We start from the raw sequence: 16,837 nt of genomic DNA, 5'->3' as shown, positions 1-16,837 counted from the left end.
GGGACTAAATGCACTAGTGTTTCATTGATCGCCGTCTCGGCTCGTTTGTTTTGGTTGATCTCAGTAGTTGGCCGTGTCTCAGACTGACACTGCAGAGGTGGAGAACTCCTGTGAGAGCGCAGTGTGTAAGAGAGGGTTAAAAACAAAGCGTGATGAAACTCTCTCCCTTGACGAGAAATCAATTAGCATCTCCCCTCGACACAGCGGCCAAAACACAAACTTCCATGGTGCAAAGACAAGCAATCGTTTACGCAATCTTACACGCTGCGACAACAGACGGCGGGGCTAATTTAATGATGCTTTGTCCTCGAGTTCATCGGAAGGCATTTCAAACATTTGTATTGATCACATAAAGGTGGACATATGCTATTATAAAACGTGTTGAACACTAGTAACATGAAATCTCACTTGTACTTTCCTCTTAGCTTGTTGAAACTGTCAGTTTAGAAAGCAACAGATCTGATAGCATGCAGTTTTGTTAGCTGTGTGCTCCTCTCCTAAGGTGTCTTCACCCAGGTGACCCTGGTCTCTAAGCAACCAATCACAGCAGTATTTGGCAGTGAGAGGATTGCATATGATTGCAGCAGGGCTTGGTGTGTTGTGGGAGGGCGGCCAGCCTCTATTACTCATCCTGGAGAGTCCAGAGCTTGAGAAGGGGGATCTCTGGAGTCACAATTACAAAGCGCTGACTGTCTGATGCAATAGAGCAATCAGCAGCAACAGTGTGTGAGACACACACACACAAAGGCAGCACAGGTACTCGGACACATCGCGTGTTACAGGGAGAAACTCGAGCTGGATCATGGTATAGTCATGTTGAATTGGTATAGAGTGTCAATAATGTGCATGGCCAGTGGTTAAAAACATGAATCATTACAAATGCTCATGCTTCCCTGTCTGATATGTAAAAATATTTGAATATTCAAATGAGTTACAGCAGATACAGAGCCATTTTGTGAATGTGAGTGAGAGGCCTGCATACATTAAATCTTTTTGGAGATATTTAGTGTGTGTGTGTGTGTGTGTGTGTGTGGTGTCCTGTCATTTCCTCGTAAACCCATGGGGACAAAATGTCCCCACAAAAATGGCAATATCCAAAACCCTTGTCCTTGTGGGGACATTTTTGGACCCCATGAGGAAAATGGCTTATAAGTCATACAAAGTGATGTTTTCTTTTTTTAATGTAAAAATGTAGGTTTTCTTCTGTGATGGGTAGGTTTAGGGTTTGAAAGATGATGTGTATTTTCAGTCATCTTTAGTCGGATGCATTTACATTGTGACTGTACCTGAGATGCAATCAACTCTGTGTCTGTAAATCTGTGTCTGTAAAGGTGTGAACCTAATGGCCCGTACAGACGTATGGCCCAGAGACACTGATGGGTGTGAATGTCAAAGATGATAACATTGCTCAGAGTAGATTGCAGTGTAGATCAATCTCCTGTGGGAGGTCCTAACATTTTTCTATTGCATGTAGCTCTTTTGTCTTCATGTCAAGACAGAACTTTGGGTTAAGATTCTTTGAAGGCCGACACACTAACATCGCTGCTGAAGAACTGCTACACTACTACCTTCAATAAATGATTCTCCCCACAAGAACTTATTTTATGAATTGGCTAAATCTAATACATTGGCGAGCCACCCAAACGACTGCTCAGCCAAATATAGAGAAATCTAACAGGTTAGGGGATAGAATATACAGTTTGTACAGTAAAAAAAACATTATTACTATGGAAAGTCCCCATAAAACATGGAAACCCAATGTGTGTGTGTGTGTGTGTACAGGTTTGGCTATACTTGTGAGGGTCAAATGTCCTCACTTATATAGTGAAATATTATAACAACCGACTAGTGACATTTTACTGGTCCTAACTAGTTAAAAGGGTTTATAAATCACCGAAACATGGTTGTATTTAAATCTAGTGTTTCTGTGATGGGTGTTTAGGGGCAGGGCTTGGATTAGGCCAGAGAAAATAATATTAAAGGGATAGTTCACCCAAAAATGAAAATTGTGTCATCATTTACTCTCCCCCAAGTTGTTCCAAACCTGTATGACTTTCTTTCTTCTGCTGAACACAAAAGAAGATATTTTGAAGAAAGTCGGTAACCAAACGACTGATGGACCCCATTGACTTCCATAGTAGGAAAAAAAATACTATGGATGTCAATGGGGACCAGCAACTGTTTAATTACCAACCTTCTTTAAAATATCTTCTTTTGTGTTCAGCAGAAGAAAGGAAATCATACAGGTTTGGAACAACTTGAGGGAGAGTAAATGATGACAGAATTTTCATTTTTGGGTGAACTATCCCTTTAACCTGATATAAAATTAGTGTCCTCACTAATATAGTGAAACAAGCGTGTTTTTGTGTATTTAGTCCGTTCAAAACTTTGGGGCAGTGAGATTTGTATTTTTTAATTTAATGTTTAATGTGCTGCTTAGTATTTTTGTGGAACCTGTGATAGTTTTTTAAGGATTCTTTGCTGAATAGAAAGTTCAATAGAACAGCATTTATTTGAAACAATAATCTTTTATAATATTATAAAAGTCTTCGCCGTCATTTTTGATTGGTTTTGTGCGTCCTTTCTGAATAAAAGTATAACTAAAAGTAACTTTTTTTTTTTTTTTACTGACCTTAAACTTATATAGCTACACTGCCCTACAAAGCAAAAAGGCAGTAACTGCATTTTTGGTCAAAAATGAGTTATTATCATTTTCATGACATTCAAGGCATCCTTTGTTATGTGACAAAACATCTTATCTCAAATGTGTGTCGTTTTGGAAAAAAATGGTAATAGCTTTTGGAGAATCTGTAGTTACTGCCTTTTTCCTTGGTATTGTGCCACGTTTTTGGTAAGTAATACAAAGCAAATTTACAAAGCAAGAATACAGTAACTGCAAAATAGGGGTAAAATATCAAATTAAATATGAGGATTGATATATACAAAGAATAAGCTAATATAAAGTAACAAAACAGCCACATGTCCAATAATCTACCTACAACTACTTAGGCTGGATGACCGAATAACTTTAAAGTCATTTTTCTCAGTTCTGCACTCTGCATAGTTACTGCCTTTTTGCTTTGTAGGGCAGTACAGTATAGCATTCACCTTTAGTTGGAAGCTTTAATAAAATAAAATAAATGCATTTTATGAAATGCGTGTGTAATTATGTTCATTTTCATCAATTACTTATTTACTATCTTCTTCATTTTACAGCCTAGCAGTGAAATCAGACTGCCATTCAAATATAAAACGAATTGCAAAAATATGTTATTTTGCCATTGAATAAATTATATAATTGTGTAGAATAGAAAGACTGCAAAAAATCTAATTTGGCAACAGCATCTCTCTGTTCACACAGACTGTTACAGGAACACGTGCACACATACATAATCACAGCATAAAACATTGATTTCAAAGATTATTATTGTTAATTTCTCAACTGTTGGCTGTGTGTATTGCATGACAATCACCACAAGATGGCGCCATTGACCATATTCTGTTGCCATCTACATATCTCTGCGTACATGATATAACATCTGTTTTCTTTTATTTTTTTTACATCATTTATGTTTTAATGAAAAACTATGAACTAGAAAAATGAACTAGAGAACAGTCAGGAATTCTGACTGTGGTTATCTCTATGTTACAGTGGTCACTACAGTGGTCTCAATGATAACTCTTTTTACATAACATAACATACATAAAATAACAGAGGCATAATAGTTGCTTAATGTATTTTTAATAAATGCATAAAAACTATCATATTGTATTATTTGTCTTATGATTTTTAATTATCCATGTTTCATCCATCCACAACCAAGAGAATTACTAACTTTTACTAAGATTTTACTATTTGAATCAAGGTTTTAAGTGTCTCACATTATGCTAAAGCTTGTCTCAGATGACTTACACTAAGAGCACTAATATGTCTATCATTTATTTTATGAATGTGTTATCTGCATTTTCTCTTTTGATTTGATTCGGACACATCCTGGGGTTTTTAAAATGGTATTGGGTGTGGATTAAATGTTTTGGCTACACATTGCAATATGTCACATAAGTCTGAAATGCAAAATATGTCCCATATTAGGTAGGCCTTCAAGTTGCACAGTTTAATACAACCAAATTATATATAATTGAGTTGTTATTAAATTATATGTTAATAATTTATCATTTAAAATAACTTTTAAATTCTATATAATTCAAATGAATAAAATGTTATAGCCTACATAGCTAATATAATTTCCACCCTGGGAATAATATAATCATGATGAGTATTAATGAGACTTTATGAGAATTGAATTAATGCTGGCTAACAGAAATGGCATCAGTAGTAACTTTTGTTTTATACTCACACGCCTCTACTGTAGGTGTCACAATACGACCATATCGAAAATCTGAGCAGAGTTTTATGTATAGACCTTATACAGTGCTATGCATAAGTGAATACACCCATGCTAAAGTTGACTAAAAAGAGGAATAAAAAATCATATTTTGGAAATTGAACTTAATGCCTTAATTTAAAAAATTAGGAAAAATCCAACCTTTAAGGACACCAACTTTCTTTGTGAATGAATAATGTATCGTAAATAAATAAATGTTCTTCCTTAAAATACATGGTGCATAAGTGAGTACACCCCTATGTTAAATTCCCATAGAGGCAGGCAGATTTTTATTTTTAAGTATTTTTTAAAAAAATTTTTTTAGGATACTATGCATCCTGATAAAGTTCCCTTGGCCTTTGGAAATAAAATAGCCCCACATCACCACATAGCCTTCACCATACCTAGAGATTGGCATGGTTTTATTTCAGTTAGCCTAATAGCTAGTTTGATTTGCATTGAGAGATGATCTTATGGAAAGTACTCCATGCCAATCTCTAGGTATGGTGAAGGCTATGTGATGATGTGGGGCTATTTTAATGCCAAGGGAACTTTATCAGGATGCATAGTATCCTAAAAATTTTTTTTAAAAAATACTTAAAAATAAAAATCTGCCTGCCTCTATGGGAATTTAACATAGGGGTGTACTAACTTATGCACCATGTATTTTAAGGAAGAACATTTATTTATTTACGATACATTATTCATTCACAAAGAAAATTGGTGTCCTTAAAGGTTGGATTTTTCCTAATTTTTTAAATTAAGGCATTAAGTTCAATTTCCAAAATATGATTTTTTATTCCTCTTTTTAGTCAACTTTAGCATGGGTGTATTCACTTATGCATTGCACTGTAAATCATCTTACTTGTAGGTTTTCATATCACTGGTAATTATACATGTCCAAGGTGAAGATCATGAAGAAAGAAAAAAAAAAATGCTTCTTTGACCAGTCTGATCAAATGTATTGTGTTTTTTTATTTAACTGATCTAATCCATATCATAGACTGTAAAAAGGTCCATATGTGGTGGACATATAGGCATATTACATTGGCAATATGTTTTCTACCCTTCCCAAAAAAATGTTAAACTAGCTATAATGTGTAACCAAACATAATTATTTTGTGTGTAAAGCTATTTGTTTTGAGTTTACTTTTTTTTTTTTTGTGTGTGTGTGTGTGTGTAAAGTTACATTAATAGTCAACTGAATGTGTTAAAGAGACCATCACAATTATTTAACTATAGCATCATTTTATTTATTTTTTTGTATCATTATTATTATTATTATTATTATTTATTTTCATTATCTTCTGGTTGCGAGGGATTAAAAAAAGAAGCATTTCCGGTACATTTGTCTTCGGAATAAAATAAAGAGGAACAAAAAATATTGTATGTTATCTCAAGAGCGTGAAGCAATGATTATCTCTATGTTTTAGGACGATAGTCTTTACTGTAAGGAATTAATGTTTTTTTTGTCGGCCAAGCTTGCTCACCGAAAGCCAAGTGCAAAGTTAGCCCTCCCCTTTAATCGCCTTTGCCCGAGCGCTGATCGCTGGAGGAGGACTGAGAGACGGAGGGAATGAGGGAATGAGAGAATGAGAGGTAGAAGGGACTTTACACGGGAATAATGGCGGCGCCGCTCCGGCGGGACACCTTACCTGAGAACTGGTCTTATGGGGTGTGCAGGGACGGCAGGGTCTTTTTCACTGAGTGAGGATACATGTTTACTATTGCATTAGAAAGAATGTCTTTCCCATAGCGTTCGAGTGTTTTCCAGCCTATTGCCTCGCTAACAGGTGGTTTGTTTTCCTGCCAGCGATGAGTCGCGCACCACCACTTGGATTCATCCTCGCACTGGAGAACCTGTCAATTCTGGACACATGATCCGATCCGGTCAGTGCATTCATGCTGTATAGATCCCAGTGTTATATATGCGTAGAAAACAGAACGCTAAAAGTTTCGCAAACGTTCTGTTTTTCTTGCATCTTAGATCTACCCTCAGGTTGGGAGGAAGGTTTCACGAAGGAAGGAGCGAGTTTCTTTATTGAGTAAGTAGATGTTTATTGTAATTATACCTTGATGCGATCATGTGGTGCGTCAGGTGAATTACAGGTTTTATGCAGGTCATAAGTGGGTCAGATATGACTGGGCTTGGTCTCACACCTGATCAGGGGAAAATGTATATTAAGAATTGTGCACGAGAGACATCAACGGTAAGCTACACACAGGTATTGTCTTTGCAGACAGGCATTCGAGTACAAAGTCTGCTGGTCAGAACAGGTGTAGCTGCTACAGTGTACAGTACACACCTTTGAGGTTTCAGTTCAAGTCTCTCATGTTGGCTGGGACTCAAAACCAAGTTACCAAAATACTATAGAGTCTTTTAAAGAATACACACAGTTAGAGCAGGTGTTGAAAATTACAGTAAGGGAAATGCTCAAAAATATCTTGAGTTACGATTTTGCCAGCTACATACTTTATGAATATAAAGAAACTTTATTTGGTTTTTATCTTATTACCTCCCTTAACGGTCACCGTGATTTTGCCAAGTAAGACATGTTCCTGGATCAACATATTTTGTTGATCCTGGAATAACATTCCTGTCCTAAAATGTTGTCCTTACCCTATCCTTACCCCTAAACCTAACCCTACCCATAACTTTTCCCTAAAATCAGAGGGAAATGATAGGTGAATAACACTGATGTTGAAGGCACCTCACCCTGGTTCTAAGCCTAAACTTCATAAACTGTAAACTTGTCCCTCAAATCTGATTGGTTGATTGGAAAGTTGTTCCAGGATCAACAAAGATGTTGGTCCAGGAACATGTGGTACTTGGTGAAATCACGTTCACCCTCACGGTCGGTGAAATCACGTTCACCCTCACTTAACAAAAATATGTTCTAAGAAGGTTTTGCTAACGTTCCTATTAAATTTTGAAAATGTTATTTCTGAAAGTTCCATTCAGATTTGTTTTAATGTTTTCAACAAAATTCTGGGTAATGCAAATGTTAATGGAACATTCAATTTGATAATTTTGCAAACGTTACGGGACCGTTACTTTAGTCACTGAAGTAGTAACATTTTAAAAATGTTAGACGAACGCCTAACTAAAACATTTCAGAAAATAACTTTTCATGAAAGATGTATAAATAATGTTTTTGTGCTAGCGTTTTGAGAACATTATTAAAAACTATAACTTTTGTTAATATTACTGATAGAATGTTTGTTCATAACTTTGAGAGAACCTTGCCATGGTGCGTTCAAGTCATGTCGAAAGGATTGTATTTATGAGTTGAACGCACATGAACGCCACCACAAAGTCGTAAATATGAGTGTGAAGCTCGGGATTTTTATGAGTCTGTGAGAAACATGGTGGAATACCACAATACTTATAAGTATAGCATTGGATTTACATTATCAGACTTTTTTTCATTTTCAACGAAATAAGCTTATTCCCTGCACAAACTATGATAGCATTGTAATAACAATATAACATGTAACGATAAAGTTTACAGTGCTTCATAAATTAATAAAAAAACTTCCAAGGAGCACTTGAACGCACCATTAACCATTAACGTTCCCTGTTAGCTGGGATTGCATGTTTGAAGGCCTTTGTGGCAATGGTTCACATGCAGGCGTGTGTTTGCTGGACTTCAATAGGTTTGCAGGTGCGATCACATTAGCGAAATGTCAGCATTAGCCATATTCAAGTGCAAGTGCGTCTCGAAAAATCCTCTAAAATCTGTTTTGTGCTAGTCTTGCTCTGCTTCATGATGTTTGCACTGGTATAGAGGCCTCATCTCCTATCGGATCTGTGTGAGGTGTGTTTAATCCCCTATCTGGCATATAGTGCTCTACATTTGAGTCTCAATCTCTTCCAGGGATTTTTCATGTCTTCAGAGTTGCCTCATGGCCTAAGAATTAATAGAAGAATAGAAACTCTGAATAAACCTAATGGGAGTGACTGTCAGGCTATCTAGATTTTCCCTCATAAAGCGCTGATTTGGGGATGAATTTGGTATTAAGCTGCAGGTGGTTGATCAGGACAAAGATAATGTTCTTATATTTACAGTCAGAGCTGAATCTCGAGTATGACAGAGAAAAAGACAGTCAGCTTGCAGAACTGTATTTGCTGACAAATCCAAAACGCATCACATGACGCCAGTCTGTTTGAGGATATAGCGTGGGTGGAGCCTGTTTGATTAAAGATAAACAGGATACAGTGACACTACAGTAGACTGACACTAAGATAGATGTGGATTGGAATTGATTGATTGAAAAACTTTGGTGTGATTGAAAAAAAAAAGAGTTTCTGGCAGTCATATCTCCTAGTCCCACAGCCTGAACCCAGCTTTCCAAACTAAGGCCAGAATCTGTTTGTGCTAGTATTTCTTAACTGGAAATGAATCTATCAAGCATTGAAGTGTGTGAATCAGGTCCATGGAAGAGAATTGAGACCGTTTTCAACTACAAACAGAAAACTTGTTATGCATTTTGGCCGTTCACACTTGCATTCTGTTGTGTTCACACTTGGCATGTTTGGTTGAATTAAAACGAACCCTGGTGTGATTGCTCTGTTAGTGCGGTTCATTTGAATAAGTGCCGTCTGAACCCAAACAAGCGGACAGAGACCCGCTGAAAAGATGTTATCAGACATACAGCAATTTGCATTGACAAAGTGACTGGAATTCATTTTCAGTGAAAGTTGACGTTTCTGCCTATGAGGACATGTGCCAATGTGGGCGTTTTCAGTAACGCAGACTAGCAGATATTGCACGGTTTAAAATGTTGCCCTGAAAACTCACACCTTTATTGCAATCCACATGTATCTTAGTTTCATTCTCATTCATTCTCTGTTCTCTAATCACACTACAAGTGGTAATCGATGAACCTTAGACATTTATTGAACTGAACTGACCTGACTTGAACTGAATGATGACGTTATTGTCTTTTTACAGCAGAATTTGAAGTCTCATACACTGTAAAAATATATATGATCAATAAGTTATGACAACATATGTTTTTTACATTGCTTTAACTAATAAGCCAAGCAATTTTCAACTTTATTTTATGTTATACAAGAATCAACTCATTTTTCAAAGTCAGTTTAATGCAATTTAAGTTGAAATGACTTGAACATCCAAGTTGATTGTACTTAAAAATTTAAGGTAGCAACATTTTTTTGAATCACTGATTCAGTTACTCTGAAGCTGCTTTTAAAACAGTCTGTAAAGTTTTGCAGCCCACTAGTAGGAGTGTCCCATCATGCAACAGTAAATCCTGTGCAATAAAGAGGAAATAAACTTGGGATCCTGTGGATCAAGTAAATAATTAACTTTGATAAGTTGCTGAAAGTGAGCTGCATTCTCTGTGAGGGAATGCTGTGTTGACTCAGGATTTGACGTATAGATTTAGCCTGTATTGTGACAGTCAGATGATCCACCTTCCCATTATTGTTGTCCTGGCCTTTCCATTCCCAGCTCTAGAGAAGGAGAAGCTGAAGAATGATCTTTAGAGGGAGATATGATATGATAGAGGATCCACCGTAGGAGTGTGTGATGAAGCACATCTAACACATATTGTGCGTTGTCACTGCTGCTATTAATCCAGTGTTGTTGCTCTCCTTGGGGAAACCAGTTTCCCGGATGCGTGTAAAGCTGTGATATTGCATGACTGACAGAATATAGGCCGCATCCTAAACTACTTTGAGATTTACAAGTAACAACTATTTTTATTATCGAGCATGTCCTGATTTGGACATTAAGTTTGGGCTTTTAGGGAGGAATGAAAACACGCCTCTGTGAAGGGAAGAAATGCACTGCTGTTAGGGTTGCTGTCATTGTGAAACATTGCAAATTTAATGTCCTTTTCAGACACCTGGTAGAACTGCCAGATGTACATAAGATGCACTTATTACAGTAATTACAATAACTGTGTAATAACTAGGAACTAACCCTGAACCTACCTCTAAACCTAACCTTTACCCATGATGTAGTTACCTTATATTATTCTCTGAGGTAAGTACACTGTAAGTACATGTAAGGACACATTTGTAGAATAAAGAGTTTGAAATTAAGAGCTCCAACCCATATTCAGTGTGCAAATTGAACAAAGTCAATGGATTGAACTTTAACGCACTTTTGATTTGAGTTTGTTTGACAGCAATGGCGCAAAACAAGACTTAAGAGTTATTATGAGAAGTTTAAATATATTTTCAGTCAGTCTAGTTAATGAATAGGAAGCTCTGAAATCTATTTGTGGCGGTCGATGTTGATATCGTGATGGGCCGCCACAGATAAATCAATGTATGGGAAACACATATAAAGTTTGGGGTAAAATTAAAGTTCATTGATGAATAGAAAGTTGAAAAGAATACCATTTTTATTTCTAACTTTATGAATGTCTTTACTGTCACTTTTGATCTGAATAAAAGTACAAATTTTGACACCTGACACCAGACTTTTGAATGGTTGTATACTTTCTCTTCCTTCTATCTTTCATTTTTTACCTGAACCTCATACAATACAGTATCGAACTGTATTAATTGAAAATCCTCTTAAAATACCGTATTGCTGCTACATGAACCTTTACTGTAAATCTGTTTACTTTGCATTTAATACATTTTTTTTGGCCCACTTGGTGTTGGTTTACGCTGATCCATTACATCAGCTTGCTAATGTTAAGTAAAACAAGATAGTCCTGCTTTCTCTGATGATCATTATCTGCACTCTTTTCTTCTCTCCAATGCAAAAATGATTAGGAATGTGCCTTATTATTTCCCCATTTTCCAAATTCTGTCATTAATTACTCACCCTCATGTCGTTCCAAACCCATAAGACTTTCGTTCATCTTCAGAACACAAATGAAGATCTTTATGATGAAATCTGAGAGTTTTCTGTCACTCCATTTACAACTACCACTTTGACGCTTCAAAAAGTCCATAAAGATATTGTGAAACTAATATATATGAATTGAGCAGTTTCGTCCCATATTTTTCTGAAGAGACGCGATCGCTTTACAAGATGAACAGATTAAATTGAGGTTTTTATCCTTTAAATAAACTCTTAAAATATCTTCGATGCTATGAATCTGGCAAGATATTCTGCCAAACAGCTGTTCGGTGTGCAATGCACCTCATGTTGTTTGTGAACTGTCTGAGGATGATAGCCAGACTGTAGTTATCCCAACAGTCAGCAGGGGGTGGATATGAGAATCCGGCTTTCCCTGTGACTTCAGAAGAATACAACGTACGCTGAGTCACATTTTGGGTTTTCAACAGGTCTTGATAAAGATAAGGTGATGAAATCACAGCTCAAATGCAGAAGCATATCCAATGAATGGAGTTCATGCTTATCACAAACACTTGGTTTATCTTATCATTTTTTTTTTTTTATGAACGGTTTGTGTTTGATTTCAAGTTCCATAGCAACTAAATGATTAATCATGCACAGCTCAGACCCTTAGGATATGAAACTAGGATGTTTTTTTCGGCCTTAAGGATGGTGTGAGCCAAGCAGCTCAGTGTGGTTCATATTTATGAATCTCTTTATGATTAAAAATGAGTGAGCTTTCCTGAGCTATTACATATTAATGTGCCCTCCAGGCTGTGAGAGTGGGAGAAATCCACTGAGCACATTGTCTTTGTAACTTGATTCTCAGATCCTGTCTTTACTGTTACACTTGACTTACATCGCCATCACCGAGGGAGTGTGAGAGCTACTTCTTTTGTTTTATTAATATTCTTACATCGTTAAGTCCATGTGAACCTAGTGTTTTTTATCACTTGTTTGACATGAAGTCATTTGACTTCCATGAAGGAAATTTTGAGACTGCGAGCACTGAAATGTGGATATTGGGAGACAATGAGTATTCAGTGGTTTTATAGAAAATAGGCAATTCAGTTGCTGTTTATTTCTAAAACATCTTTCAGAAACCAAACTGCAGCTTTAGTTCTATTACTATGACAACTTGTGGTTCACAAACAGCTATAACAAGCTATTTCTCAGAGTGCAAACACATGATTCTCAGGCTATCTAAAGAAATTAATACTTTTATTCAGCAAGGATGCATTCAATTAATCAAAAGTGACAGTAAAGACATTTACAATATAATGCTACAAACCATTTCTATTTCAAATAATACTGTTCTTTATATTCATCAAAGGATCCTAAAAAAAAATTATCACAGTTTTCGCAAAGATATTAAGCAGCACAACTTGTTTTTAATATTGATAATAATCAGAAATGTTTCTTGAGCAGCAAATCCTCATATTAAAATGATTTCTGAAGGATCATGTGACACTGAAGACTGGAGTAATGATGCTGAAAATTCTGTTTTTACTGTATTTTGATCAAATTAGTGCAGCCTTGGTGAGCAGAAGAGATTCCTTTTAAAAACTTTTAAAAAACATTTTGTGCTTTTTCTTTCAACTCACAAACTAGCAAAAGTCTGCCTGCTGTCTACCATCTTTTGATATCAGATCATTATATCTGGTAAGATCTGATGTACATATTTTAAGAATAAATATTAAATTCATTCGGCATTAAAACTTTAGACAGCCGGGGGAAAAGTTGAGTAAAGATACTTCAAACATAATTACATATTGATAATGTTCATGCATACATGTATTACATTTTTGTAAGTAGATACTAGTTTAAATTCATGAGGCATACAAACTTTAAACAGCAGATGAAAATGCTGGACATCCAAACAATCACACCACAAAAAGTTGATGACTCATAATTGCAGAGGAAGCTTTTTTCTCGGGCAGAGCTAAATATCCATCATCACTCTAGCTTGTTAGTGATTGAAGATACTGTCAGAAATGCCCCCAGACTCACTGATTGCATTGTCATTTTTGCTGCTATCATAGCTGTGCAAGACAAGTCAATTAAAATGACCTACAGAGAGAAAGAGAGGGTCTGATTTGAGGATTTTTTTCCCCATCTGTTCAACCTTGTCCCATATCTGATGCTGGTAGAGGACACTCCACCTAAAGCTATCAGGTCCCCTTCTCCAGAAGATCAGGCTCACAAACTGCACTCTTTTACCTGAATCTATATCTTACAGACCACAGGAGGGGATTTCTGAGTTGAAAACCCTCAAATGCTCTCTTTTGGCAGTATATTATGACATACAGTAAAAAAAAAAAAGTAATTAAATAATATTAATTATATAATAATTAAATAATAATAAAAAAAAAATTATCTTAATAGAGTATTTCTTTTCAAGGTCAGAGCATATCCAGGGCTTTTTTTTTTTTTTTACTTGACCTGCCAAAATTAAAATAAATAAATAAATAAAATAAAATAGGCTATTGTTTTCGTTGTTTTTGACCCATAACCTTAATAAATAATTTTATGACACCAAAAACTACTAGCTTAATTAAAATAAATTTTAAATATTTTTTAAGACAAGTAAACTGTCAGTAATAAAATAAGAACAATCAAATTACGAGCAATAGCACAAATAAATACAATAGATCAAACATACAAATAAAATAAACAGTGCTTTTCAGGTATGTCTAACAGTAATTTTCAGGTAGAGAAATTAAATAATCGAATGTAAAATAACACTGCATATAGCCTTCACTGTATAAATTAAATATAGATTAATCCATATTAAAGTTACAAAAGTTGTTTAGTCAAGAGCAGTGAGTGAGTTTTTTTCTTTCTCTTGTTTGATTAACATTAAAGGAACACGCCGACATTTTGGGACTTTATCTTATTTACCGTATCCCCCAGAGTTAGATAAGTCCATACATAGCCTTCTCATCTCCGTGCGTGCCGTAACTCTGTCTGCATAGCTAGCATACGCTAGCATAGCTTAGCACAAAGACTGGAGGTAAATGGCTCCAGCTAGCATACTGCTCCCAATAAGTGACAAAATAACGCCAACATTTTCCTAGTTACATGTAGTGATTTGTATAGTCACAGCGTGTACAAATAACAAGGTCACATGAGACACAGCCGTCTTCTAACCGTATACATACTGGGAACTATATTCTCAGAAGGCGAAGCACTGCTACTTGGGCGGAGTGATTTGCTCTCAGCACCTGAGAAGCCCCGTGGTGAGGAGCAGAGAGTTCGGTCAGACAGAGTTACAGCACGCACGGAGATGAGAAGGGTATGTATGGACTTATCTAACTCTGGGGGATACGGTGAATAAGCTAAAGTCCCAAAAAGTCGGCGTGTTCCTTTAAAAACACAGACAGCTGCAGGTTTATTAGGCTGCTGTCACTTTAAGAGCTGCACGGATCCAATGTACTGTTACACATGCGTTTTATTTCTCAACTGCTTACATTTACTTAAGACATAACAGACTATGTTTATGAGGATACCTGCCAATATGGACATTTTGACATGATTTACTGTGAATACGTCTGCTCAAGCAAAAAAAGACGTGAAAGTGAATTCGCTTCAGTATTTGCGCGCTGTCTGAGGGCCATCGGGCAGTCCTTATTGTCGAGCCCTGATATCTCTTGTTAAGCACTTATTTTATATGGTTTGTGATGTCTCACTGTGGGAATGCTTATGGAACAGTGTTCTCTTGTGATGGATATCAGTGGCTCTGACTCAGTGGGTTCTGCAGGACAGAACACTAGCTGGAGGTGGCGGGACAAAGGAGAAATTGAGAGGCAGATTAGGCTAGCTAAAGGCATGCTTTGTGAAAACCGGAGGCGTTGGCTCCCTGAACCCCTAGCGCCCTCACTGCAAACATTAGCATTGGCATCTCAGTGCAGCATCAGATCGTGTGTCCGTCCCTGGCAGACTTGGACAGGCAGAGACAGGAGATATTCGGACAGAGACGAGGTCGGGAATGGGGAACTGCTGTGGTCGTGAAGGGGACTCTGGTCATGAGAAGGTGCTGGTCAGACACAAGGTTGCACGGCCAGAGACGGACAGGGTCATCTTCACAATAGACAGGTACATGTCTCTGATCTGTTTAGAGGATGTGGTGCAGTTTGGCATCCCTGTACATCAGTTAAAAATATAGTTTCTCATTCACAAAAATATAAAGCAAACAAAAAGTTGTATTAACCAACGCTGTTCTTGGAGTGTTTACTAGTGTGCTAGTGAAGTGAACGTGCTGTGCTGCAGACTGCTGATTCTGTCTAGAGTTACTATTTAAAGAGGCAAACAGGATTGGACACCATTCAATAAATGTTATTGAGATAAATGACTGGCCACAGGTGCATACAGATAAGTGAATATTGATAAATGCCTTGTTTTGTTTGGATATAACAGCTAAATACCATTTTTGAATGGGATGTTAGCTATGACAACTGAAACTATGTTACATAGTACTATGTATATAACTAAAAATATATTTTAAAGTTTTAATAATCATATACGTATATGATAATAGAGAAGTCCACACCATAACTATAACGATACAGAGGAGCGATATAATTGGAATCCATTTCAGTTTAATTTGTTTTCCAGCTGATGAATAATAAAAGCATTGACAGCCAATCAGAATGCCTCAAGCTGTTTAATTTTGGTATCAATTTGGTGGCGAATTACCTTTTTCTTAAAAAAATCCCCTAATCTAGTGCTAATGAGGTTTTCTCTAAGCTTTATGCATTATATTCACTGCTTCAGTCAAATGAAACTGCAACAGTTGCAGGAATGCAAACAAATGAATATGCTAATTGACTTTGATAATCAGTTGCAATTCATCTTTCATAACTAATGCCAAAGATCTTGGTAATTTGATGTCCTGTTTGCAAATCTCTTAGAGCCTTATCTAACTTTTTATTATTAGATGAAATGCTATGCAGCATTAGTGCTGTAAAAACTCTGCCCTTCTTGTTTGCTGATCATCTTCAAGCCCTCGTTTTCATCCGAGATGCTTCTTTAAGTCGTTAATGAGGACAGAATGAGACCGGCTGGTGCTTGATGTTTGCATGGATGTGACGCCTCACATGATTCCAGCGAGAAGTTGTCATGTTTAGGCCATTTTCTTCACATTTGCTTTGATAAAGCAGGGCTTTGACACACTGCACATTAATATTGTCGTGGGATGTGTCATCGGTGCATAGGGATGTTTTGAAGACCAAACTATTGGAAGAATATCCAACCTAAAATGATCTCTGTTCTTTCTGCGTCTTGAATTATTCATAATTATTGCTGTTTGATGTCTCTTTGATAGCACCAGGCTGTTTCATTGTTTCTGAATCATTAAATCCTGCCTTAGTGGGTCAACAACTGCTAAATACTGGATTTAAAACCTCACGCTATCAGAAAAAAGCAGGTGGTGACAGAGGTTTTTTTAATTATGTGTTGCATTTTCTATTAGTTGCAATGACAAAAACAGGGTCACTTAACAAGCAAATTAGTTTCCTTCAAAAGTAACATTCAGGTCAGTCTAATAAATATTGATGCTACATACTTGTAGACTCTGATAGGTTTTGTTGATGTGCCTCAAGGTCTATTCCAAACAGTTGTAAGAGA

The 16,837-nt window shown here is 36.5% G+C and overlaps 1 protein-coding gene across 8 annotated transcripts in view; it reads left to right on the top strand.

Annotated features, from left to right (window-relative positions):
- Positions 1 to 5,903: 5,903 nt before the first annotated feature.
- The window catches only part of plekha7a (pleckstrin homology domain containing, family A member 7a), a 95,912-nt gene continuing 84,978 nt past the window's right edge, over positions 5,904 to 16,837 (top strand). For 7 of the 8 annotated variants that reach the window (XM_079875047.1, XM_079875044.1, XM_079875029.1 and 4 more), the window contains exons 1-3: positions 5,904 to 6,092; positions 6,199 to 6,275; positions 6,373 to 6,430. In XM_079875047.1, the coding sequence (XP_079731173.1) occupies positions 6,010 to 6,092; positions 6,199 to 6,275; positions 6,373 to 6,430 (218 nt within the window). In that variant the 5' untranslated portion in view covers positions 5,904 to 6,009. Of the gene's footprint in view, positions 6,093 to 6,198; positions 6,276 to 6,372; positions 6,431 to 15,165; positions 15,308 to 16,837 lie in introns of those variants that run through there. The other variant, XM_079875043.1, reaches the window with a different exon arrangement.

Source organism: Squalius cephalus (assembly GCF_949319135.1).
Source record: "Squalius cephalus genome assembly, chromosome: 6".
NCBI lineage: Eukaryota > Metazoa > Chordata > Actinopteri > Cypriniformes > Leuciscidae > Squalius > Squalius cephalus.
Note: the sequence above shows the minus strand (reverse complement) of the source record. Positions and strands in the feature narration are given on the sequence as shown.